Source organism: Talpa europaea, assembly GCF_964194135.1.
Source record: "Talpa europaea genome assembly, chromosome: 15".
NCBI classification, from domain to species: domain Eukaryota; kingdom Metazoa; phylum Chordata; class Mammalia; order Eulipotyphla; family Talpidae; genus Talpa; species Talpa europaea.
In genome coordinates, this window is record NC_140083.1 from 74,429,247 (window position 1) to 74,455,814 (window position 26,568).

General features: G+C 38.0%; 1 protein-coding gene across 3 annotated transcripts in view; it reads left to right on the forward strand.

The window, feature by feature from the left end:
• ERC1 (ELKS/RAB6-interacting/CAST family member 1) overlaps positions 1–26,568 on the forward strand; it is a gene marked incomplete at both ends in the record, with an annotated part of 269,908 nt that overhangs the window by 193,911 nt on the left and 49,429 nt on the right. For all 3 annotated transcript variants that reach the window (XM_084254694.1, XM_084254695.1, XM_084254696.1), the window contains one exon: positions 20,458–20,556. In XM_084254694.1, the coding sequence (XP_084110820.1) occupies positions 20,458–20,556 (99 nt within the window). The remainder of the gene's footprint in view (positions 1–20,457; positions 20,557–26,568) is intronic.

Consider the following 26,568-nt stretch of genomic DNA (forward strand, 5'->3'; position numbering starts at 1 on the left):
TGTTTTCATTAAGTGAAAGTTAAGGATATTAATTAATCCATTAACTTACAACCTTAGAAAGGAATATCTTAAAACTTCCTAATATCTTTGTATCTCACTATACACCTTAAATATTCTGTAGTGATGCAATCTGTGTAAGGAGAAAGATAATGCCGTTCTTGGGAGGCCTTCCTAACAGTGTTTTTCCGTCTCTATTCCATGTAGTTTCACATTCCTGCCCTCACAAAATGTTTGGGGATGTTGTGAGTAGGAAGGAAGAGGTCTTGCCAAAGATATTTTCATTCTTTAATTTTCCTAAGTGTGTGTACTAACTTTTGGAAAAGGAAGAGGCCTTTTGGAAAAAGGATATGGCATCAATGTTGTTTTAATTTAAAGCTTCTAGTCCTTGAATTGCTGGAATGTACCTCAATCTAAAGGCCATTTCCTAACAAGGAAGCAGTCAGCATTGACCAGGCCTTCCAGTAAATGGAGCTGCCACTGCCTGATGGGTTCTTGGCATCTGTGTGCGATTCCTATCGTCAGAAAGAGGTGAAGCAACAAGGGATTTACAGATTTGGGGTCATCCTCTAAGATGGTCCCAATTTACTTACCCCCCAGGGTAGCTTGTCTCCTTGACTCACTCATGGCAAAGCAGCACTTGGAGAGGCTGCATCAGAGGCAGGGGCCAGGGCCAATGAAGAAAATAAGAACTAAAGGTTGTCTAACAAGCTCCAGGTGTGCTGTGATGAGTGCCAACTAGTGTGTTCAGGTTGTAAGTCATGAAGCCCCCACTGCAATCGTCAAGCACCCGCCCTGGATTTCATGTAAACTCGGAACCCTGGAAAGCATTAATGTAGTCTATTAAGTCACAGTGTCTATCACAAGATGGCCTTTTTCTCTCAGCATTTATTTTCTTTTCACCACAAGAATTTTGCAACCTCCATATTGTCTTTGCTGTTTAGTGTGAAGCCTGACGCTGCCCCTGTGTGCTTCAGGCTGATGTGACATCGGCAGGTTGGGCTCTTTGAGACAGGCTGGATGACTTTTTTCTGTGTTTAAAAGTGAACTATAACATTTTAAGAGTAAAGGTTATAAAATTAAGCTGATTTGGTTTGGATCTCGACAATCTCATTTACAACTACAATTTTGTAATCCTCTCATTAGGATTGAATGTCAGACAATTTTCTTTTATTCCAACACTTTCTAGGCATGAGGGATATAAAGACACAGTATTTGCCTTAAAGAAACTCCCAGTGTGTAATGCTTAAAATACTAGTTGTTCTAAGTATTTGGCAAAACTATTCTGTAGAGGGTAGTCCCTGGCCTAGCCATATCTTCCTGCTGACAGCTTCAGCAAATTATTCCTGCATTACGTGATTTATTTGCCCGTTCATTTTCAATTCATTGAGTATCTACTGTGTGTTAAATATTATGTTAACAGAAAACAAATGTCTTTCTTCACAATAACAGCCTGGCAGAGAGCTATCAAACCTATGTTGTAACTCTAGCTATCCCTTTAGCCAGCTAGATTACTTCTGAGATTCATGTTACTCATCTATAAAATTTGGATTACATTACCTACTTCACAGGATTGGTATAAAATCCAAAAAGATAGCAAAGCTGGAGCATGTAGATTCCTTTTCTATTCCCTTTCAAGGATCCCTGTTCTACAGTGAGAACCATGCCTACATGATGTGTGTCACATTGAGAGGGCAGGAGGACTATGTCAGTTACACGACTAAGCACATTGTGTTCTACTCCCCTGAGAGATCTTACTTCTCAGAGCAGTTAGAACAAACAGTGGTAGTTTTTAGCCTTTCTTTTTTTTTCTATCTGTTTTTTAAAATGACCCTGCAATAATACAGTATTTTTAAAAAAGTCTAATGTTTTAAATGTTACATTTTTATCACAGAAGATCATCATTTAAATGTCTTCCAGCCCAGAGTTCTCAGCACTAGAAAAATGATGATTCGCAGCATACATTCTCTCTCACTCACTGAATTATAGTTCTGTGACTTACCATTTCCATATATCCCTTTTCCTTATATCCTGACCAGTATGACTTTTCAGATGTATATGAAAACAGAATAACAATAAAAGTAGCTCCCACACGTCACTTTTACTATATTATACTGGACGTAGCTCCTTTATATACATCAGTCTAATCCTCACAGCTCTAGTAGTATTATCCTCATTACATAGATGGAGCAAAAAGCACATGAGATCCCAAAAGATTGAATTTTGTGGCTAAATTTCCATGGGGATCAAGTAGTTGGAACCGGAATTATAACCAAGACTCTTTTTTACTCTTACCATCTCACATGGAAATTCCAGACAGCTGGTAGTTAGAAAGGTTGTGTTAGAATTACAGTAATACAAACAGTGCTATTTCAAGTTTTTATAACCCTCACATATTCCTCCTGAGAGAAAGGAAAGGGTGTTTATACACTGACTCCTCCCTTTTCTTTCTGCCTAAGAAAATCTGAAACAAACAAACAAAAAAATGGTATGATTGGTCCCTGTCTTACTAAGAGATGTTATACCAACCTGGAGTTACAAAATAACAGTGATGTAGAATTTCCTTCCTTTTATTAGAGATGACAGTACTCTGTCAGGACTCAACGTGCTGTGTTTCTACAGGATACACCCAAGAATGCCTCACGTTCTAGTTACGTTGAGCAGTCTGCAAACTGCTCCTAAAAATCAACCAAGAGCCAGCACCCCAGAAGCGTTTGGCTACCCTGAGTATATGGAGCCTGTTCAAGTTCCAAGGGATCATAAGACAGTATGACCATCTGAATCCCTAACTCATGGGCAATAATGGGATGTTCTAACCCGACAGCTACCCTGAAGGTAGCCCATGTGGCCAGTCTGTTGGACATGTACATGGGGTTAAGCTCTAGTACCCCTAGGCTTTCATCACCTGTGAACATGGCATACATGAATTAAGGAATGATTGCAATTTCCTCTGAGAGCAGTTAGTCTCGAGAGGCATTTCAGGGGCCTGTGGGTTCAAAATTATTGTTCTTAAAGGATGTTTAACTTACCACCCACTTGAAATTTGGACAGCTTTAATTTAGTTGCTTTGCAAGATTAGTTGCTTTTTGGAGAAAACAGAAACTTAGAAGATGATTATGCTTTTCAAAATAATCTGAAGGCAGTCATCTATAACATGTTCATTTTTCATCATCACAGACTGCCCTGGAAGCATCACTTGATAATGGTATTCAGAATGAACATTTCAACTCTGAGTTCCTTAGGCAAATATTCTACTTTCTGTAATAGAATAATGCTAAGTTAGGTCTAAGAAAGATAAGTAGATAATCAGTTTACTCAATGAGAAGCACAAATTTATTATCAGGTTTTCTTTTTTTAATTCAATTGCTGCTTCTGAATTATATCACATAAAATGTTTCAGGCTTTAACCTTCTCAAATACAAATTTCTTGAATTCATAATTTATTATGAAAATGATTATCAGCATTAAACCTGTGATTTATACCTTCTGTATTCCTATTTTTAGGAGAGGTCTGAACTATTCTTGTCAATGAGGCATTAAGACAACTATCAGAAAATCTACTCAATGGTGATACATCAGAAAATCAGTTGAATTTTTTAAGGTCTTTACAAAGTGAGAGTGACCTCACATTTTTCATTTAAATGTTCACACTTATCAGTCTGTCATAGTGAACATTCATTTGCCTCCTTTGATGTGTTGACAAAATTTTTTCATCCTTTCTAGCAAGATCTGTAAGGATTGCATTATTGTGTAGTTCTGCTTCAGAGAAGGTAAAATCAAGGTACAAATCATCTATAATGATCAGACTTACAAGAGGACTTGATCTGCACTTCAGCATAGAGAGCTTACAAGGCCTATCAGTTCCTATTGGGACTCTGGGGTTAGTTAATTCAAGACTCAGCACTTCCCCACTGTGCAGGAAGCTCTTTTTGATCCATTCCTTTTACTATCAGACTCTCTTCTAAATTCGTTAAGCAAAATTCATCAATTATTATTTAGTGTCCAATGTATGCCACACTTTCTCCTAGGTGCTGGTAAACAGGGATAAGTAAAACAATCATGGCCTTGAGGATTTCCCATTATTCCAAGGTCAGGTATTTTATTCAGCAATTCTCGGTATTGTGTGTTTTCAAAGAAGTTTGGCAAAGAAGCTGTGCTTTCATATTATACAAGAAAACTGAGCAAAAAATTTTCATCAGTAATTTATCATACAATTTCTGATAGTTCAATCTGTCTCATTTTAAGAGCTCTAAGCTAGTTTTAATTTGTCCTCATTTCATATTTCCTGAACAAACTGTCAGTTTCCATTTTGCTCAATACAAGAATTATAAATGGATTAAGGGTAGCTAAGCTTAGTAGGCCTGAAGAATCATAAATAATGTGTCTATTCTTTTTTAGTAGATACAGAAAAAACTGGATGAATTGCTGTGTGTTGTTGCTTCATTTCCCCAATAAAAAAAACATTAGGTCTTGCTTATTCCTATTATGGAATTTTTTTTTTTTTTAGATTTTTTTTTTTTAATAGAGGCATGTTTTATTTATTTATTTGTTTGTTTGTTTTGTTTATACATGCACTGGGTACAGTCAGAAGCGCGGGAGGGTGAGAGAATTCACCAGAGCCAGAGCGGGGAGCAGAGCAGGCAGAAGGACCGAAGTACACTGCTGAGGGGAGCAGCGGGCGGCAGGAGAGGTCTGCGCGCCATGCGGGACCCTCCTCTGGTGGCCGGGGAGCAGCCGGGGATCGAACTGGCGCCGCAGAGGCCGCGAGCAGCTTCGCAACCCAGCGCTCAACCGCTGCGCCACCGGGGAGGCCCTATGGAATTTTTTTTAAAGTTTTATTTATTTATGCATACAAGAACTGGGGTACAGGCTAGAGGTGTGGGGGTGGTGAGAGGACTCACCAGAGACAGAGTGGGGAACGGAACAGGCGGACTGACTGAAATACACTGCTGAGGGGAGCAGTGGGCGAATTAGAAGAGGTCTGCTGCGCCATGTGGGCAGCTCCCTGGCTGGGATTCAAACTCGTACAGCGGTTGTGGACAGCTTCATAGGTTGCGTCTCAACCCCTTGCACCACCAGGGAGGCCCTATTATGGAAATTTAAAGATCAATAAATTAGTATCTTTAAAGAGAACCAAGATGTTCTTGAGAAGAGTAGTATATAAGGGCAAGGCTGTGTTAACATTGCCTCTTCTATCCCTGACTTCTGGAATGCCACCTGACCGACAGGAAACTCACACAGCCTTGCCACATTCAGAGGGAGAATATAAAGGCTGCTTTAGTCCTTCTTTGCCTGTCCTGCCATCTGTCTCCATTTGTCTTTTTCTTCCTCGGATAAGCACAAGCAAATCAACAAATCTGATGCCTGTATAGATACCAAACAGAGAAATGGGTTACCATTCTCCTTTCTTGACACCTGTTCTTTAGGAATGTTCTTTGAGGTTCTTTCATTTTGCTTAGGCAAAGGAGACCCTCCTCTACACGAATATATAATCTTCATGACATCAAGATTTCTTCTGTCACTCTTAGCACCACCTCACCCCAGCCATATGTAGAGCACAAAAGGCACACACACTGAGTTGTTGGACTTGTGACAGTGCATTTTCAGCCACCCCTTAGCAAGTTCTCGTTATAATGTGGCTTGCTTCGCTCTTCTTTGTGTCCTGCTTTTAGCCCTGGTCATCATTCTGGAAAAAATGGAAAAACCCATTCTTCATAGTTAAAACTGGTATCAGAGTGGTCTCAAAGTGACATCTAAAATTGGAGAGAGAACAAAAACAACTATTTTAAATTCTATAAAAAATGAAAAATGATACAAAATATATAAAATAAAATAAAAAAGAGAAGGATATAGAATAAAGGGAAAATTAAACAGAAGTGTTAAAGTAGCTTGAGTGTTACAGAAGCTGTCTGTGGACAGTAAAATGTCGCAGGCATCTATCTACCTCTTGATAAGACCAACATTTGAGAGCATTCACCTTCCTACCCTGTGTTCACTACACATTTATAATGCCAAGGACCTTTTGCTTGATGAGCTGACAGTCCTCAGAGAAAGAACACAATGATGGGTTTCACTGCTGGAAGACTTGTACATTGCACTTGACAGTGCCTCCCTCTGTATTTGCTTTATACCCTAGTGTCCACCGCTCAGCTGTTCTGTATGACATCATCTCCTGATAGTGACTGTTGTAATCATAGAAAGTAGAAACCCTCCCTTGGTTATGATGTGCAATATTTAAATTTGACAGAATATTACAATTCAGTTAGCGTTTAATGATTTTAACAGTCCTATTGAGTTGGTCAGATAAAAACATTAATCTCTTAATTATCCTATCTCCCTTCAATTCTAGATTTGTATATATTTATATATTTATCACTCTTTCTCTAAAACACTACAAACATTAATGTCTGCTATATTTTTCCTGATGGTTTCCAGACTTATTTGAAAGGAGCTGGATGCAAAACATTTCCTATTCACTGTCCTTACCACTGGAATTGCTTTCTACTTCCTCATTTTAATCTCTTCTTTAATCTTTACTTCAAGACTCATCTTTTTGTAGTTTGGAATTTCCTAGCCATGAACACCATTTTTTCCTTTATTGTTAGCAAAGCCATCCTATGCTTTTTTTCACTCACATATTCATCCTCCTTTGGGTATAATTTGAAATATGAGAGGGGCAGAGAGAAGCGAGAAGGAAACTATTCGTCCATTGTCCTATAGTTGTTATTAACATTATTTATTCTAAGGCAGATTATTCACATTGCTGTGACCATTTCTTCATTACAGGAATTCCCATCAGTGACCATGGTTGTTTTGTTTTCTTGTTTGTATCAAGCAGTGTGGTAATGTAGAAATAACACTAAACTAAGTACCAAGAGTCCTGAGCTCTGGCTTCAATTCTGTTAATAACCAGTTATATGATCTTGAGCACTGATAACTAATATACACACTTCACAATTTCAATACCTCGTAGCACCTAATCCTGGGCTTATATGTTCTGTGTAGATATCATAAATGAAGGAAGTGTCTAGCAGGAGAGAGAGAATTGTGATGAACGAGGGGTCACATGCTTTGTCTAAAGAGGCAGCCACTTTTAATTCTAGCTTGTCACCATGCAAGATGTGACTCCCTTGTTATTCAGGCATCCATTTCCCCCCAGAGAATCCAGATTTTTCTATAAATATTTTCCTATTATTTGCTGTTTGCTGGCTTAGAAGTAGACTTCAGAGAAGCAATTATAAAGTAATATCTGAGGATTTTTTTAAATCTGTATAGAAATTTGCTTATTTTATGAAAGTATTAAGTATTGCATTTTGAAATTGAAAAACAAATCCTCATTAATATCCTCTTAAAACATTTTTTGTATCCTACAAAGAAATAGATCATATTGTGACAAATTCTGCTTGCCGGAATGAAGTACAGTCCAGAAGCTGGGAGATGTGGGGAAATCTGGATTCCTCCCAGTCTCCCTTCATCCATCTGTTACATCTTTTTTGTCATCAATTCCAGATGTAGGAAAAGTCTTCACAAAAAATTGATAAGACTCTTTCTTCCTTTCTTTCCTAGCTTCAAATCTAACTTGCCCTTCCTATTGTCAGACTGCTGCCTTTTATATTGCCGTGGGGAATTTATAAATCTTCTGAGTTTCCTGATTCTTCTTGAATTGTCTCAATGCAAATAAATCAGTGTAGGTTTGATGTGCCTCCTATTCCTGCTGCTGCTTCTATAGCTGTCTGGTGGCATGATTTATAGCCTTGTTTCCTGTGCTCATTGACCTTGCTCTGAGGATCTCATTAAGCATAAGTAAAACTAGAGAGATTGGTTTGAGGGGGGTTACCCACTTCTTCCCCCAGTAAACTTCTCTTGGTGGGAATCAGTTAGACCAATTATATTCCATAGAATCTATTCTCTGCTATCTCTCTTGGTCTTACTGATTTTTATTAAAGTAAATATGGAGTTAAATGATATTTAAAATAAAATTATTTGTAAGTAAATGATATTTAAAGTAAATATGGAATTAAATGACATTTGCATTTAAGAATAAGAGGAGTGACATTATATAAATTTAGCTGCCCTTATAATAAATAGTACTTTAATCAGAAGCTATAATTTATATGCTCAGATTAAATCATCTCTACTACTACATGACTTTCTAGAAAGCAGTATACATACCATTAGTGGTCTCACAGATAACAGTAGCTAATATTTGAGCCAAGCCTTGTTTTGAGTGCTTTACATGAATTAAGTCATTTAATCCTCACAACAAGCCTGTGAAGTAGAGTTTATCTTCATTTTACAAAGGAGATGCTGAGAGAGAGAGTTAAGTCATTGTTGCCCAGAGTCACAGAGCTAATAAGTGACTGAGCTAGGATTCAGAAGAAATCCATATCACTCCAGTGCTGACACTGCTAATCCCTACACCAGCATGTGTTACCATCGTTATGTGCTTGTGGTTGGAGAGCTTTCAGCTACATTATTAATGACCCTATAATCCTCTCTTATAATAAATAGTACTTTAATCAACCTTTATCTTAAATTACAGTGAAAATACATAAATTACCATTAAAGGTAATTCAGCTTTAAAAAAATTAATTCAGAATCTTGACAGGCCACAAACTCTTCCTATCTTATGACAAAAGATGTCTCTCAGTTTCAACAATTTTTTTTAGAAATTGTTCACTAGATTAAATAAACAGCTTTTAGGTCAGAAAGATTTGATTTAGAACTGAGAGAGTATCTGAAATCAGCTAGGCTGATATTTTAAGCAGCCAAATTTGAAGTCCTGTATGCTACTAACCCTAATTACATCACAAATAATTCTCATTAATATCTTGTGTATACATAGATACACATATGGAAATCTGACCCCCAACTAATATACAGCATTTAACATAGCTTTCACACAACAGAATTTTTTAATTTTAAGAGTTTTTGTTCTCAGGAAGAGCTCATAAAAATGGGAGATTGAAAGTTGTTATTGAAACAGCTTAGAAAATAATTACAGAAAACAATGACTGTCAAAGAATAATATCGGAGATTCAAGATGTTTTTTCCCTTGAAATATTTTATAAAATACAGGAATTTAATTAAGTAAATCATGGAGTTTTAGTACTAAAACGTTATTTGTGGTAGTTGGTTTTCAAGGCAGAGAATGCTTATTCACAATCTTGTTCCAGAATAGGGCATTCTGAATTGGATATGTTTTTCTGAACTTGTATAGACTACAAGCTACTAAAAAGTCAAATCTAAAATTAAAAGAGCTCTGCAAACAATTTTGAAATGCTTTTAACTAGTTGATTCATCCAAAATAAGAGAAATATACAGAGACTGAGTAATAAATATTACTGTTTGAATAGATGTTTTCATAATTGTGCCCTAATTGCCGACTTGAAACCAACACCAGTCCTCTTAGACTCGTTAACACACATTTAGGAGCGCGGATGATTGTTCTTTGACTCGTGGTCATTGACCTGAACCCAGTGAAAGGACATAGTTACATCTTGTCCTGCTCTTCTTCTATGTTCAGCACATCTTAATTTCAATCTTTACTAAATGGAAGATTTAAAAAAATCAAGTTACCTTTTGTAGCAGTTTTCATTACACTTACCTTCATAGCTACCTTACTATTTAGGAAAAATAGCCAGGCAGGACTGTGTACTGCAGAAAACCAGTTTTCAAGGCTGGTTCTAATTTGGCTGATTGCCAGCTTGAATTCTATTTGTATTTCGACATCAGGACAATGGTTATAGCAGTAGTTTCTAATCCTGGATTATCCTCCTGAGTGGTTGATGATGTTACTAGCTACTGAATTGGAGTTGTTCTTTATTATGGCTGTGCCTTGGAATAACTGTTTCTCTTAATATATAGTAGGAAAGTAGTCCAATTGTATCTCTTAATAATCTGAGTCAGAGATGGGTGTCAGCTGGTAAAAGCAGCTGTAACTTCTTCTTTTCATTACCATAATATTGCAGCTGCAGAAAAAAAAAATGACCTATACTTGGAAGAATTGCTCTCCTTATTCAGGGATCATTTTCTCTTGTTAAAGCTTCTTGTGCACATAGAAAAGCACACGTGTCCTAAGTATATTTGTCATGGATTTGCACATGGAACATACACAATCATAACCAACATTCACATCCAAAAAGCAGATCATACTAGCACCCAAAAGGTAGCCCTCACACTCCCTCTCAGGCACTACCCCTTCCCACTTCTGTAAAAGTAATTACTCTCCTGAATTGTAATAGTATTGGTTAATTTTACCTTAAAATCAAGTCTTTAAATTGAAGATTTCCTGCCAGCAAGCTACTGGTGGCTCACAGGCAGAGGGCAGATCCTTGAGCCACAGAGGATAATTCCCAGGCAAGAAACCTAAAGGAATTTGTTCTAGATTTCAAACTTGCTTGGGACTAATGGCTTCGTTAGCTCTTTGTAGTAGCAGGAATGGGCACAGAGCAGGTTTTCTGTGATTCGAGCCGACGGGGTGAAGGAGAGAGTCCTGGCGCCCTCAGTGGCTTTTTCAGGCTTTTATTGAGTTTACCAGGTACAAGGCAGGCCTCCCGGCCCCCAGCAAGTCCCCTCTTTCTGGGCTCTCCTGCGTTCTCTCATGGCCTTGTTCTCTGCTCCTCTCGCTCTTTTGTTCTCTTCTGTTCTCTGCTCTACTGGCGTCCCTGTGACGCCGCCCTTGTAAGCCCAGTCTTAGCCCAAGTGTACCCACTTATGCGTACCCACACCCTACTCCAGGTGTCGGCCATCAGGCATGAATTCAGGACCTCAAGGATCCATCATTAATCCTAATGGCGTGAGGGCAGAAAAGCCTGATACTTTTTATTTACCCTACACTCTTCCAGGCTCTTTTTTGTTATGAGAATGTCTATCCTACCTATGGGTTTTCCCACCATTGTATTTTAGAAGCTGCTAACTGGTTTTCTGGTTTCACACATCCAAAGATGGAAAGGAATTCCTTTTGGAAAGGAATTTCATGGATCATGCCTACATGAAATTTGAGCGTTTTTGAGCTCAATGTGCTTAGAGGAAAATTTAGATTTTGAATTGATTCTATAATAGGCTTAAGACTTTTAGGGTTGTTGGGCTAGAGTTGAATGTATTTTGCATCTGAGAAGGATATGGATTTGAGAGGACTAGGGAGCACATTGTAATGAGTTGAGTAGTAGTCTGAGACCAAATCCAAATCCCTAGAACCTGTAAATGTCACTTTATTTGGATAAAGCACTTTTGCAAATGGAATTGAAGATCTGAAGATGCCATCATTCTGGATGTTCCTATGGGCCCTAAACAAGACCTTATAAGATACAGACGTGAAAACAGACACAGAGAAGGCAATGTGAAGGCAGAGGCAGACTGGGAGGATATAGCCATGAGTCAAGGAATATCAGCAGCCTCCAGAAACTGAAAGAGGTGAGGCAGGATTTTCTCCATAGGACCTTCACAAAGCACATGCTTCTACTAACACCTAGCTTTTAGACTTCCATCCTCCAGAACTATGAGAGAATAAATATACTTTGTTTAAGTCATCAAGTTTGTGGTAACTTGTTATGGTAGCTGCAGGGGTGTGTAGGCACTACAACTTCCCAAGTCCTTCACAGAGTCCAACAATTTCACCCTTCCACATTTCAGTATTCTGTGATATATAATTACAAGTGGTTAGAAAAGTATACTTTTTAGATACCTACAGTCTGAATTTTACTTCGCCTCTAGTTTAAGCTGAAAAGTGGAATAGAAATTCAGTTTAACATTTTATTTTGTGTCAAGCATTTTTCTAAGTATGGTAATAGGGACAAATTTGTTGCCCTTGAATGCGTTAGGTTTCCTTATATTTGAAAAAGAAACAAATTATTTCTGTATTATGATTAGCAGTTATTCACAAATGTATGCAAAAAAGACATCTGGGGTTTTTTTGTCTTTTATTTTATATATTTTTACATCATTTTTCATTTTTGTACAATGTGTACATTTTCATCTTGGTTATATTCCCCATACATTTCCCACACCCCTTATTTTGACCCTAATCCCTCCTCCCCTCCCCAATAGTGTGTCTCTGATTTATAGTTGCTTGTTGATTTTGATTTTACATTATTATAATTAGTCTAAAATAGACATTCTTAACTCATCCTGGCAACAGAAGAGATCAAATAATATTTTCTGAGAAAGGGGAATCATAAAAGACCAATAAGCAGTAACCTCATGATAAAATTGTAAAAGGAGCTTGCTTTCTTTTTTTTTTTAAATAATAAATTTTATTTTTATATTCCCCCATACAACTGCACATGCCCCATTCTGACCCCAATCCCTCCCCTCCCGTCCCCCACCCCCCAAAAAGTGTCTCTGGTTCATAGTTTTTTGTTGATTTTGATTTTCACTTTCTTATAGTTATTCATTTTCCTGATCCCTTATTTAAGTTTTCTAGATTCCTGCTATGAGTGAGACCATCCGGTATTTTTCTTTTTCTTTCTGGCTTATTTCGCTGAGCATGATCCCTTCCAGCGCCATCCATGTTGCTGCAAATTGCATGTGTTTATCTTTTTTGATTGCTGAGTAATATTCCATGGTGTATATGTACCACATCTTCTTGATCCAGTCATCTATTTTTGGGCATTTGGGCTGTTTCCAAAGCTTAGCTATTGTAAATAGTGCTGCTATAAACATAGGGGTGCAGGTGCTCTTTGGAATTGATGTTTCTGTGTCCTTTGGGTAATACCTAGGAGTGGAATTGCTGGATCACATGGAAGCTCTATGTTTAGTAGGTCAAGAAATCTCCACACAGGGCCTCCCCGGTGGCGCAGCGGTTGAGCGCTGGGTTGCGAAGCTGCCTGCAACCTCTGCAGCGCCGGTTCGATCCCCAGCTGCTCCCCGGCCACTGGAGGAGGGTCCCACATGGCGCGCAGACCTCTCCTGCCGCCCGCTGCCCCCCTCAGCAGTGTACTTCGGTCCTTCTGCCTGCTCTGCTCCCCGCTCTGGCTCTGGTGAATTCTCTCACCCTCCCGTGCTTCTGACTGTACCCAGTGCATGTATAAACAAAAAACAAACAAACAAATAAATAAATAAATTAAAAAAGAAAAAGAAATCTCCACACAGCTCTCCATAGTAAAAGGAGCTTTCTTAGGCAGAAATTAATGAGTAGTGGTTTAACACATAAATGGTTAATTTTCAGTTATTGCAGGGTCTACTGCAGGTCTTACTAATAACCCTATGAAGTAGCTGCCCTCCGTGCAGCAGCTCAGTAATCCTGACTTACTCAAGTTTCTGTAGCTTTTCTCTTTTATATGAGTCCTTCTTAGTCACTGTGGCAATGGAAGAGAAATTTTAGGGTTGAGTGCCATTTCTTCTATACTTGGGCAACCAGGACACTTGTTCCCACAGCCATTGACCAGAATCAAATATTTGATTTGAGTGAGTAAATGGAGGTGTTCCCTCTGATTCAAATAACTATTTGTAAAGGGAAGATCATTATATGGTGGAGAAGATGATATGTTCCTTTTTAATAGAGTTGAATTTGAAGTGAAGATTCAAGGAGGCAATTAGAGAAGAATGATGCTTCAGTAAAGGTGAGAGCTGGTACTTATTTTGGGGTCATCAAAAGGGAAGTGAGAGTAAAAATCATAAAAATAGATTAGCTTATTCAAAAATAATATAGGCAAGTTACATTTACCTTTTACTATTTCCTGACACATACTAAAATATTGACACATGCCATTCTTTTCAGTCTTACGTAATCTAACTCAATGAACATAGGCCCCTTTTATAACCTTTTGTTAACTGATTGCACAATTGACTTTACTGGATATGAACTGCTACAGGCTTTGCATGAGGTTTCAGGACTTTGTAAGATTTTCTATCCATGTTTTATATGTTTTAAATGCTTTAAGTATATAAGCACTATATATATAATATATGATATATAATGTATGATATATAAGCACAGTATATCACAGGTGATCGTAATATGTATCCCATAGTTATTTTGCTGTTTTAATATCACAAATCAAAGGCGTGTTACTGGAAACAAGGAAGATGGAGGCATAAATGCTACAATAATTTTCTTAAGAGTTATAATGAATATAGGCTGAAAAAGGTCTTAAAGAAAGCAGTTCCATCTAAAGCCTATCAATTGCAGGTTATTTTCTCTATTTCCCTTAAAGCATCTAAAGTTTTCAATCTTTCTACATTCAGTCCCTTAGCCAAAATATGTAGTACCTTTTTTTTTAAACTCTTGGGTGGGTTTACTTATGCACTTGAAGTACCACATTGATTTTATGAATCATTCTTTGATATATTTGGGTAGTAAATTATACTTTTAAATAGCATTAAGGAATTTGATTTAAAATTTTATTTGCTTTGGAATTTTTTTTTTCTTCTAATCATGGTAACAAACATTCTCTCTTACTATTAGTAATTAGCTTATTAAAAAATCTTAACAGTCATAATTTAGCCTGTTTAGTGATAAATCTATCTCATGATAAATTAGAACTGACCCTTAGCTAATAAATTCCTACATATTTCTAGATATTTCTAATCCACAGTGACATAAATTTTAAAATGTTTTAAATCAACTGTACAGTAAACACCAACTATTCATTAATATTGGTTAATAAATCAATAACTTTAAAAAAATAGTGATTTTTCAGAATGCTGAAAGTAAAAATTAATATATTGCTGAGATGATAAATTAGTATTTAGTATCATTAATCTAAATGGGAAGGAGCTACGTAAGTGACAAGGAAGTTTTCTTTCTTTTTCTTTAAATTTTATTGTGGTAACATTGGTGTACAACACAGTATATGATTTAAGAGAATAAATTCATACCTCTTCAGATGTATGTCACCAAAGCACCCATAGTCCTTTTCTGTGGACCATTCGATCCTTTCTCTTCTTTGTTACTATCCCTACCCCCTATTTCCCCTCTAGTAGCTTAAGTTCTGTAGTCATATTTCTAGGATTATTTTGGTTTAGTTTTGTCTGTTCTTTTGTTCTGTTTCTCCATATTCCACATGAGTGGAAACTTAAACTTATTCCACTTAGCATAATCCCCTCCAACTCCATCCAACTCCTGCCACATAAGGCGGGAGTCATCTTTTTTTTATATAGTTGAATAGTATGTATTCATGTATATAACCACATCTTCTTAATCCAGTCTTCTGTCCTTGGACACTGAGGTTGTTTCCATTACTTGGCTATTGTAAATAGTTCAACAGTGAACATAGGTCTCTCAAATTACTGCTTTCACATTCTTCAGGTAGCTAACTCAGAGTGGAATAGCTGGGTCATATGGTAGATCTAGTTTTAATATTTTGAGGAACCTCCATACTGTTTTCCGTAGAGTCTGGACCAATCTACATTCCCACCAGCAGTGTATGAGGTTTCCTTTTTCTCTGCAACCTTACCAACATTTGTTTCTGGGTTTTTTTTGTTTGTTTGTTTGTTTGTTTGTTTGTTTTTTGATGTAAGCCATTTTCTCAGGAGTAAGATAGTACCTCATTATGGTCTTGATACACACTTCCCTGATGATAACTGACATTAAACATTTTTCAGATGTCTGTTGGCCACCTGTGTGTATTCTTTGGAGATGTGTCTGGCTCCTCTCCCCATTTTTTGATGGGGTATTTTATTGACTTGTATGAGTTCTTTGTAATTCTTGGATAATAGCTCCTTATCAGATGTACAATGTGCAGATATTTTTTCCCATTCAGTAGAGTATCTTTTTGTTTTGATGATAGTTTCCTTCGCTGTGCACAAACTCTTCAGCTTGATGTAGTCCATTTGTTCATTTTTGCTTTTATTATCCTTGCCAGTAGAGTCAAGACATCCCTGAAGCAAATGTCATTTTCACATTTCACATTTTTCACACAACAGACCTCCACTTCCTAACCTCACTTTGATTCACCCCCAAAGGTTCCAGACGTAAGGGATGAGGGGAGGGAAGATGAATGAGATATTGTGGATAAACTTAATGGAGGGAGCAATTTGAGCAAGACTTCTAGAGCAGATTCTGACTTTTTCTGACTCTTCAGTAATTCAGCTGTGATAGCTAAGATGCTGCCCAACTACTCAACCCTCTTGGTGAGAAAAGTATCTGGTCCCTGCTGTGCCACTAAACATGATAAAATTTTTTTTTATTAAGTTTGAGATCTTCTTGGCTCTTGGTATGATAAATAATTTTTTATTAAAAACTGTACATTTAGTGTATTGTGTTAGAGCCTCTGCATCTTATTTAAACTTTGTATTATATTTTAGCTGGTTTTCTTTGGTACACTCTAGAAGGGGAACATGGAGATGCTGCCTCATTATTATGCAGTGGGGGTAGAAACCCAATTGGCCTCTTTTGACACACAAGGTTGTGGGCTCCCTGTTACTCCTGGTCCGAGGTATGAGTTTATATCTCCACTAGATCTCCACTGACATATCCTTGCGGTACAAACACTTCGTGGGGGTTGAGAGTGAAAGGTTTGCTCTTGTTCCTGCTGTGTAGTAGTGGAAGTCCTGGCTTCTCCATTCAGCCTCCTCTGACTTTCCCAGGAGAGGGGCTCCTTATAACTGCCTGATGGAGTTTGAATTCTAGAATTCACTCCCCCGCTCCACCTCTACCGCCACTGAGCTATCAAGGAAAAGCTTTGTTACTGTCAGCTGGGGATGAAATCCCTGCCTCCCTCCTTGGCTTTCCTGGACACCTTCCACTGAGTATACAGGGAGGTTGGGGTACCTCATCACAACCTAGTTAGGGTAGCAGTTTCTACTCACCACCTGCCTTTGCTGCCATGGGTGGCAATGAGGCCATCATGTTTTTCTGTGGTCTTTGGAGTAGTACGATTAATGGCTAAGATGTTCTGTCTTGCTACTCGGCCCCTTTCTTTCATAGAGTTCTTTGGTTAGAGGATTCAGTTTTTTGTTGCATGTGACTACTGCGTTTCCAGGTTGCTGATTTATGCATTGGCAAGTCTAAATATATGAGGCAAACAGAAAATTCGGGGAACTTACCATTTGTGCCATTTTATTGGTTTCCAGTGTCCCTAACCAATGTGTTGTCTTCTCTCTCTACTGTGTGTGTGTGTGTTTAGTTATGTGTGTGTATATATAGCACTTAAATATAGTTCTTATTTGCTCTTGTGTACTTACTAGAAGGTAAGAAAAAGTGTCTGCGTCACCTTATGAAAATAGAAATTACTCACCCTTATTTTTGAAGGAAGACTTAGACAAACTGTCTTTTCTCTTTTGGAAAGCAAAACTTATGTTTTGGATTTAGGTATCTAATTAACCAGTAGGTTGAATTGTAGTGCCTATATCCAGATAACCTGATTTTTTTTTTAAATCATAATTTTCATCACTGCCCTAGCTCCTTGAGCCCCTGCCACATATTTATGTATTTTAGAAAATGAAACCTCTAGTAGCAGTTGTTCTGCTTTCTAATATCATTAATTTTGTCAGTCTCTACTTCTGTCTCAGTGATCTTCAATGGATATCCATCCCGTGTTAGAATCTATGACCGATGCTTCGTTTATTTCTAGAAATCAGTTTTTCAGATACTTGAATTTATCAAAAGATAAGTGAAGTATTTCGACACCCATAAATAGATTAGATCATTTAAGATACTTTTGTATAATTTAGGCTTTTTTTTTTTTTAGAGAAGCCCGACCTCGTTTTAATAAATATCACTTTACTTCCTCACCCTCCCCAACACAAACTACTAAAAGCCATTTTGCTCAATTTTACAAAAAAGTAATTTTGGAGAATAGAGATGACACCAAGAACGCACTGGTCATTGCATGCCAGTTTTAATAATTTAACCACATATACGCAGAGAAATCCTTTTGTGATGAATTCTCATAGAACAGGAAGAAAAGGTGATATTGCAAAGTTTGGTTTTGTGTCAGTTGCTGAATGGTTTCCAGTAAGACTCTGAATGCTTTCATATCCCTAGGGCTTATTTATTTATTTATTTATTTATTTATTTATTTATGATAATATGCCTTTTTTTTTTAAAGATTTATTTATTTATTTATACAAGCACTGGGTACAGTCAGAAGCACGGGAGGGTGAGAGAATTCACCAGAGCCAGAGAGGGGAACAGAACAGACAGACCGACGAAATACACAGCTGAGGGGAACAGCGGGCGGCAGGAGAGGTCTGCGTGCCATGTGGGACCCTCGTCCGGCAGCCGGGGATCGAACCGGTGCTACAGAGGCTGCGGGCAGCTTCGCAGCCCAGCGCTCAACCACTGCGCCACCGGGGAGGCCCCTTAGGGTTTATTTAAAGATACTTCAGTGTGCATGCACATGAGTGTACAGTTTATAGTTAGCTTGTATTTTGAGTCAGTGCCATTCTTTCCTTTCCCACACACGGATCATGATTTTATAAGAAGTAAAAATAAAATTCCCCCATAACTCGAAGTATTTTTATTCTTGTTATCTTGCATTTCCCCCCATGTGTTTATATATGCGTGTGTGTGCATTTAAAGTGCTTAGAATTTTTGAAGATCACCCCTCTGCCTGTTTAGCTATTCCTAGAACAGGCAGCTCCCTGGCTGGCCGGGGAATCAAACTCATGCTGCAGAGGCTGTGGAGGCTACCGACAGCTCCATAGGCCCCGTCTCAACCCCTGCACCACCAGGGAGGCTCCAAGTTTTATTATTTTTAAGGCTTTTAAAATGTAATGTTTTAACAATCTTGTACTAGTGCTGCATATTTTGCTTTTTAATTTTGATCCATAGTGTATCCTGCATTTTCTAAATCACTTACTCTGCAAGGTAGATTCACTTAAATGTTTACTCTGTGTGTGTGTGTGTGTGTGTGTGTGTGTGTGTGTGTGTGTGTGTGTGTTTGAGAGAGAGATATTGATCGACTGATTGATTGATTCAGGGCTTAAATTAATCATACAGAATCACCAAGTCAGTTTCCTTTTTGATTAACAGAGAAAAGACAATGGGACAGTGATTCTCTCCTTAGCCATTGTTGGAAAAAAACAATTTCAGAACCTTTAATTTGTTTTTTGAATTGTTTATTAATGAATTGTGGGAAAACTATTGAATTTTATTTATATAGCGTCTGTCTGACCACCTTATTGAATTTTATATTGTAAATTATAGTAGTCTTTTGTTGATTCCTTTGTACTTCCTAGGTATATAATAACTTAATTTACAAAGACCTTTTACCCAAGCGTTTGTGGTCTCTATGTTATGTAGCATCCAAAAAATGTAAATAGTTGTTTAAAATGTTGAGTAGTTCTTGTGGTGGTATAGAAAGATGGGTCCTGTTTATATCATAAAGTGAAAAAATAATTGCAGAGTCCTATTCTTTGTATCATTTAATTCATTTTTTATTTTATTTTTTAAGTCCCATGAGTTTAATAGCTAATTTTTTTTTTTAATCTCAAAATGAAAAGCTGAGGGGCAGGGAAGAGGCCACCTGGGCCAGTGGCACAGGGAACCCTGCTCATGGCCCCAGATCTAGCCATGGGACTCCCCAGTGCTGCTGTTAACTGTGAGGTCCTATGGGAATCACCTCACCTGGGTCAAGGACCCTTAACTCTTCTGGGTGTCCTCAGCATTTGCACACCCTGTTCTTGTCCATCATGCCAGAGATAGTGGCCTCAGTGGGCTTAGAACAGTCAACAAGCAGCTCCTTGTCTCTGGCTGTGGGATATGCTCACTCACTTTTGAGGAGTTCATCCACATCTATCTCCAGCCCTCAGATTTCTTCATCCTGACAGTTGGAGAGATGAGTGAACTGCTCCAGGATCCACTCCTCTGGGTTTAGGGGCTTCATAGCTCCTTGTTGTCAAACTAGACAGTGACAGTCCCTTGGTGCCTCTGTGTTCTTGTAGTCCTTGCTACCAGAATCACCAACACCTGGGGGCCAGTCACTGCAAGGACATGGGAAAGCGGAGAACATGCACGGTGATGTGTGTGCACCTTGGACTGACTGGGGTTAGCTCCTGGACAGTTCGGGGACTGCTACAGTATGTCAGCATGCCTGACCTCATCTTGCCCCTGCCCTATCTATCCTCCTGCCCTTTATCTGCCACCCCAGTCTTTATTTAAAGAAAAAAGTAAATGCTACATGAAGTGCTTAATTTGAGGAGCTTACCCCTCTGCACACCCTACTTAATTCCTGTGTCAGTTGGTACCTCTCTTAGTCTGCCCAGGCTGCAATGACAAGACATCATAGACTGGGTGCCCTAAACAACAGAAATTTGTTTTTTCACAATTCTGGGGCCTAGGAAGGTCTAAGATCAAGATGCTAACTGAATTAGTTCCTGGGGAGGGGTCATTCTTCCTGGTTTGTAGTTCAGCCTGAACTTTTTTCCCCCAATATCCTCATAAATCCCATGTTCGTTTTACTTCAGACAGGATTGATTTTATCCTTTCATATGATGTTCTTAATGCATGTGTTACTTTACAGTGTATCATAGAAATTTTATCTAAATTTAACCTTATGAATCATTTCCTTTTAGACACAAAATCGAATGAAGCTAATGGCCGACAACTATGAGGATGACCATTTCAAATCCTCCCATTCCAATCAAACCAACCATAAGCCCTCCCCAGATCAGGTAAGATTGCTCCTGAATGTTTTATAAAAATCAGTATGCTGTTATTTTGATGTATTTTGTACTAACATGTTATAGATTCTGGGGTATAAGTTAGAAAAAGAAAAGTAATCAGTTCCTGAAAACCCCTTCACTCTTTTTTAAACTCAGATTGAATTTCTATAAGGAAGGTGGTAGATGATTCTAGATATTTTAAGAGTGAATATTTAAAAGATTTGAGGATAAGAAATCCTCAATTGAGTTTAAAAAAGAAAATCTTCTCTGTGATACATAGTAATTTGTAATCGCTCTGATTTTCTTATTAAAGAAACAGCACCTTATTTGAAAAATAAGTCTCTTTGTGAGCTCAGCAAGCCACAACTCAGTATAGAGGTAACTGTTGTTTCATCACAACTTTTTAAATCTCTGCACATTACCTATTAAACCTGAAGATCAAAACATAGTTTTTTCGCTCCCATTTCCTTGGTAATCCCTCCAGTATATGTCATTTTCAAGGAAAATTGTTGCTTCCAACTTCTCATCAATGCAAAAGAGGTATTGATGAGTCTGAAGGGAACCATATTAAACTCAAGTTTTTTGGGAAAAGGAAATGCTCCCAAGAGCTTGAAAATGATAGATGGGGAAGAGTGGTGAACAGATTACCTCATATCCCATTGCCAAAAATCAGATTTCAACATCTCCATCACACTCAGTCTTAAAATATATAGTCGAGGGAAAAAAATAATAGTTAAGTAATTACATCCATATGACTAGAGTCAAAGGAAACTCCCCCACTAAATATCTCCACTAAATGATAGCTGTGGCATTGTCTAAGGAGAAGAAATAGTGCAGATTAAAGTAGCAGTGATATCCAAATTGCTCTTTTTCCTAAGATTCCCATATAGTCATAGTTTGATAATAGTTACTAAGTCAGTTAAGGCAAACCTTGTATTTAAGGAGGAGAAAAGAATACCACTCTTTAATGTTGGCAAAATGGAGAGCTGTCTGCCTGATGTCAGTGGTCTCTCCCAGCCAAGAGATCCTCTTGCTTTCTTTGCCTGCTTCCTGCTTCCTAGAATTAAATTTATGCCAGCATAGATAACATGAGTACTAGATCTTTTCCTTGAAACAGGTTTTAATAATGTGTTGGAGGAAGTGGATACCTAGGAGTAGAAGGAGGTGAACAGAAATGGAGAAAGGTGGATGAAAGGCAAAAAATATAAGCTTCCAATTTGATCATCGTGCCTAGAACCCATCGACGTGTTCAGGATCACATCTTGAAAAAGAGGAAGAGTGGATTTGTGATGACAAACTTATTACTCATTTTGGTAGTTTAGGTAATTAGAATCTGATAAAAAGAGGCAAGAAATTAGAGACCATTTTCTTCTACTACATTATGCTTATGTCTTTGTTTTAAATACTAACCAACTCTTTTTCATTCCCATGCTGCTCTGGGGAACTGTTCTCTTTGTCATCTCTCCCCATAGGATGAGGAGGAGGGTATATGGGCATAGCCAATCAGATGCTCTTAGTTCAGCCATTTTGTTCAGAACGGTGAGAAACAGCTTTCCTTAACTATAGAAATGTTTGTTTGCTTTTTTTTTTTTTCACAGTCATTCTCACATATTGTTTCTGTGTAATCCATGAATCATTTGGTGTGCTTTCTTTTTTCTCATTTTCACATGATCTTGTGTGTATTGCTTTGCTTCTGACATAGTGGGGTTTGGATTTTGTGGCTTTTTGTTCTTGTTGTGTGTTAATAGTCACTTTTGTAATTTCCTTTTACAGTATAGTTTTTGGGAGAACTTCCAGGGCATATAAATAAATTTATCCTGTTACATTTTTATTAATAAATTAACCTGACTTGATTTTACTGTGTCCTGGTAAGTCTTATAATGACTAATATCAAATTGGAGATAGAAAATCAAACACTCTGCCAGTAGGTTTGGGATATACTTTTCATGATAATTAATTATAAATCTGTGTTTTTTTTAAAAAAACAAACAAATAAACAAACCTACACTTTGAGCAAAAGCCTCTATTTATTTCTTCCCAGCTATAGAATTCTCTGAATTCTCAGGGTTGGTAATTCGTATACTGTGTCTACCTGGGACATGCCCCTAGAGCATTGACATTACTCTCAAACTGTTGTTAAAAATAAGGAAATGTAAAGCAAAAGAAAACTTTTTTAAAAGTCATTCTGAGGAATTCTTTTCCTCTCTTTAATGGATTGCTGCTGTGTTAAACAGTTGCCAGGACACTGTCTAGATTCTTCTTTCCAGGCCAATTGGCTGGAAAGTATAGTCCAGCTGTGGCAGTATCTCCCTTTGATCTGATGCCCTGGAGGTTTGACTAAGGAAATCCTTTTCTTCGAAAAAATAATAATTATGATTAATAAGTTCACACATATTGGTGGCCTTGCGCTCCCTGGATTCACTGCCCATGCTTATTAGTGATCTCACTCTTTCGGAGTCAGTTCTCCCTGAAAAGTCTGTGTCTTGGTGTTAAACTTCTTAAAATGGTGAACATGGGTAGACCTCTCACTGGCAAACACTGCCAAGAAGGCTGATGAGGTAAGTTGTGGAAAGGGCCATCTACCGTGAAGATGGGAAGCTTTCCAAATAACTGTATCCTGATTGTGAAATAAGGTAAACCTCACGATACCAACCAAAAAGCTCTCTGTGTTAGAACATTGCCTGCCAGACAAAACTAAAACTGAGAAAATCAGTATGCTGATTCTCCTTATCCACACCCCACAAGGATAGTGGTTTGTCATCATGAAGGATGTGGGGGCCATGCAGTAGTTGAATGCAGTTCAGCAGCCTCTTCCTAAATGAACCTGCTTTGTCTCTGTGGGAGCTTCTTGGCATGCTTTAGCTGGAAGTAGCTCCCCTGCACACATGAACAGGATTGTATTTTGGTTGCACACCTTTTTGGTAGCAAATCAGAAGATAGATGTTAGTGTTCTAGGAAACATGACCAAATAAGTAAGTAATTCCACCAGGAGACTGAAAAGTGAACACACCATCGCAGAGGAACACACATATGTTCCTGATGTGTCCCTTTGCCTTTCTCTTCTCCCAGAATAACTGCCACAAGAATTCAAATGATACTGATTTAGTTTTTTCCAATTGCTACATTAAAATATTAATTGCCATTGGTTTAGCACAGTGCAGTGCAGTACAGTTAGTTGACCATAGCTGGACTTTCTATAATATGGTATTTCAAAATTTTCTAAAATGTGCTATAAACATCATTATGTCATAAGGGCTTTACCTAAAGAAATGCATGTGTGACCCCTAATGTGTCATGGAAATCTTGACTTGCTATCTAGTCTCCTTCACTTGTTTCCTTGCTAATTCTACAGAGAAGAGATTTTAACAAGATTTCAGATTTCTGATAAAACATCATGTATACTTCCTAGATGTAATAGGTACTGGGATGGGAAGAGAATCATTAAAGTTTAGAGCTGAAAGAGGTTTGGGTCATTTCATAAAGCATGATAGAGTGTAATAGTTAAGAGTCTGGATGTGAAAGCAGAATGCCTATGTTCTAATCCTGGCACAACACTTATTAGCTTGTGATTTGGGACAGGATTTAACCTCTCTATATGAAGCCATTAAAATGGAGGTTGTTTGAGAGCAGATGAGATATGAGAGGCATGAAGTCTGGAACCACACTACACAGCCTTGACTCCTTCACCCACTCTGTGGCCTTGGGAATGGAACAATCTCTGAACCTCAATTTCTTCATAAAAATGAATTTATTTAATAGTGTCCTACTTCGTAGGTGGTCAGTAAGTTTAATGAATTAATAGGTAAGATGCTTTGGGAAGTGTCTGACCAGCAAGTGTTCTGTGCTGTTGTCTTTGTTGTCAATACTTACTTGGATCCAACTGTGGGAAATAAATGTTAGCTGCTATTATTATTGATATCATTATGTGCAAACCCCTCCTTTTACTGGTAAGAGTCCCCCCCCCCCAAAAAAAAAAAAAAGACTTGGAAGTTGTGACTCTAAGGTCCGTCATTTCTGTGGCCTGGAAAACGTTAGTGATAACTAACAGGAAAAGATACCGAAGGCATGGTGATGACTAATCTCACTTGTCATCACCAAAACTTTTACCTCCTATGTGTTTATCATGTTTTTCCCTTGGGAAAAGAATCTTAAATTTTATAACGAAATTCCCTCTAAAAGAAATTTGTCATTGATGCTTTCTTTGAAAAAATTTGCTGTCAAGCACCGTCCTAAAACATGGGTCACCTCCACTTTGGAAAAACAACATGGTCCCTTCTCTCTCCCCTCAGCCTATGAAAAATCTGTGTGAAATGTATCTCTGCCACTCCCTGTTCCATTAGTGTGGAGTTTGCTTCTTTTTCACCTACAGTAGAATGTAGGCCACTTGAGGACAGGGACTTTGCTATGTTTACTTTCGTACCCCCATCATCTAGAGTGAGGCTAGTATAGAGTAAGCCCTCAGTGACTGTATATTGAATCAGGTAACTTCTGAGCTCATGAAGTCCAGAGGAGAAACAGAAAAGTTTACATAGAAACCGAGAGTATGCATTTGGCTATTAGCTGTAATATCAGCATTTGCTCGTACAAGAAAGGGGAGTTTAGAAAAGGGAGTAGTTTAGAAAGAAAAGTGTCATAAAACAGAAGACCTTTAGAGAGATGTTGACAAGTTAGAGGAAAGTCATAGAGTCTGGCTTCTGTAATTTTGTGCTAAATAAAAGGGACGTGAGTATAATTCAGAAATCTTACCTTTAGTGGACATCCTTTGGATAGAAGCTTTTCTCCTAGTGATCTGTGGTCCATAGCCAGGAAGAGCCTGGTGCAGAGTAGGTGCCATGGCCGTGTGCTCTTTCTGAACTTCATACTGTGGAAGCAGTTTGTGTAAATTGATGCCAGACCACCAGGAGTGTACCTGCCAAAGGGCTTTCTTTTGGTGCAACACCAGTCCACATACCAAAACTTGGAAATGAGTTGCATGCCCTGTAGCATCCCAAAACAGGATTTGGACTAATATGTTAGACAATTTAGAAATGATGTAAATGTTAACACAGACTTTTTAAAGTGTGTGTGTGTGTGTATGTGTGTGTGCACTCACACCCCCCTCCCCATTTTCCTGTCCTAGTTGGATTGTCCACATACACATCCTAAAATTATTTTATTCATTAGTATTACAGTGGAGGTATCTTAAATTTCTAGAGAATGTATTTGTACAAGGGATGTGTTAAATCATCTTGCAAAATTGAATGGGGTAGTGGATTGGAATATTTTGTCAGTATGGTCCAAAGTATTTATTGGACCAGCTGTTTAAACACTGGTTTTGGTTTTTTTTTAGTTTATTTGTTTATATTTTACACCACTGTTCATTTTTCAAGTGATTGCTTCCCCCTCCCCACCCCCATAGAATTTCTTCCATCAATGCACCCCTGCACCATCACCGCAGTCCCCTGTGCTCCTCCCTCCCTCCCACCTCTCCCTCCCCCTCCCCTGCAGGATGTCTCTGGTTTATAATGGTCTGTTTGTTTTTATTTTTGTTTTGTATTGTTATTATTTTTTCCCCTGATGTCTGATTTGGTTCCCCTATATTCCGCCTATGAATGAAACCATCCAATATTTTTCTTTTTCCTTCTGACTTATTTCATTGAGCATAATCCCTTCTAGCTCCATCCTTTTTGCTGCGAATGGCTGTTTAAACACTTTGGACCAATACCAGAACTGATGTTTTACATCACAACAGGGGAGAATTTGAGCTTGTATTTTCAGAAGTGGGTTGGGGATTTTAACATGATGCTTCTTTCCTGAAAAGCATGGAAAAATCAGTAGAATTTAAGAAGCAAGATGATCCTAGCTGCAGAGAAATGGGAACACGAAAAGGACTATTCCACTGTGCACACATACTACTTTTTCTTTGTCCATTCATCTTTCAGTGGATATTTTGGTTCTTTCCGTATCTTGGCTATTATAAATAATGCAATAGTGAACATGGGGTGCAGATATCTTTTCAGAATAATGATTTTGTAACCTTTA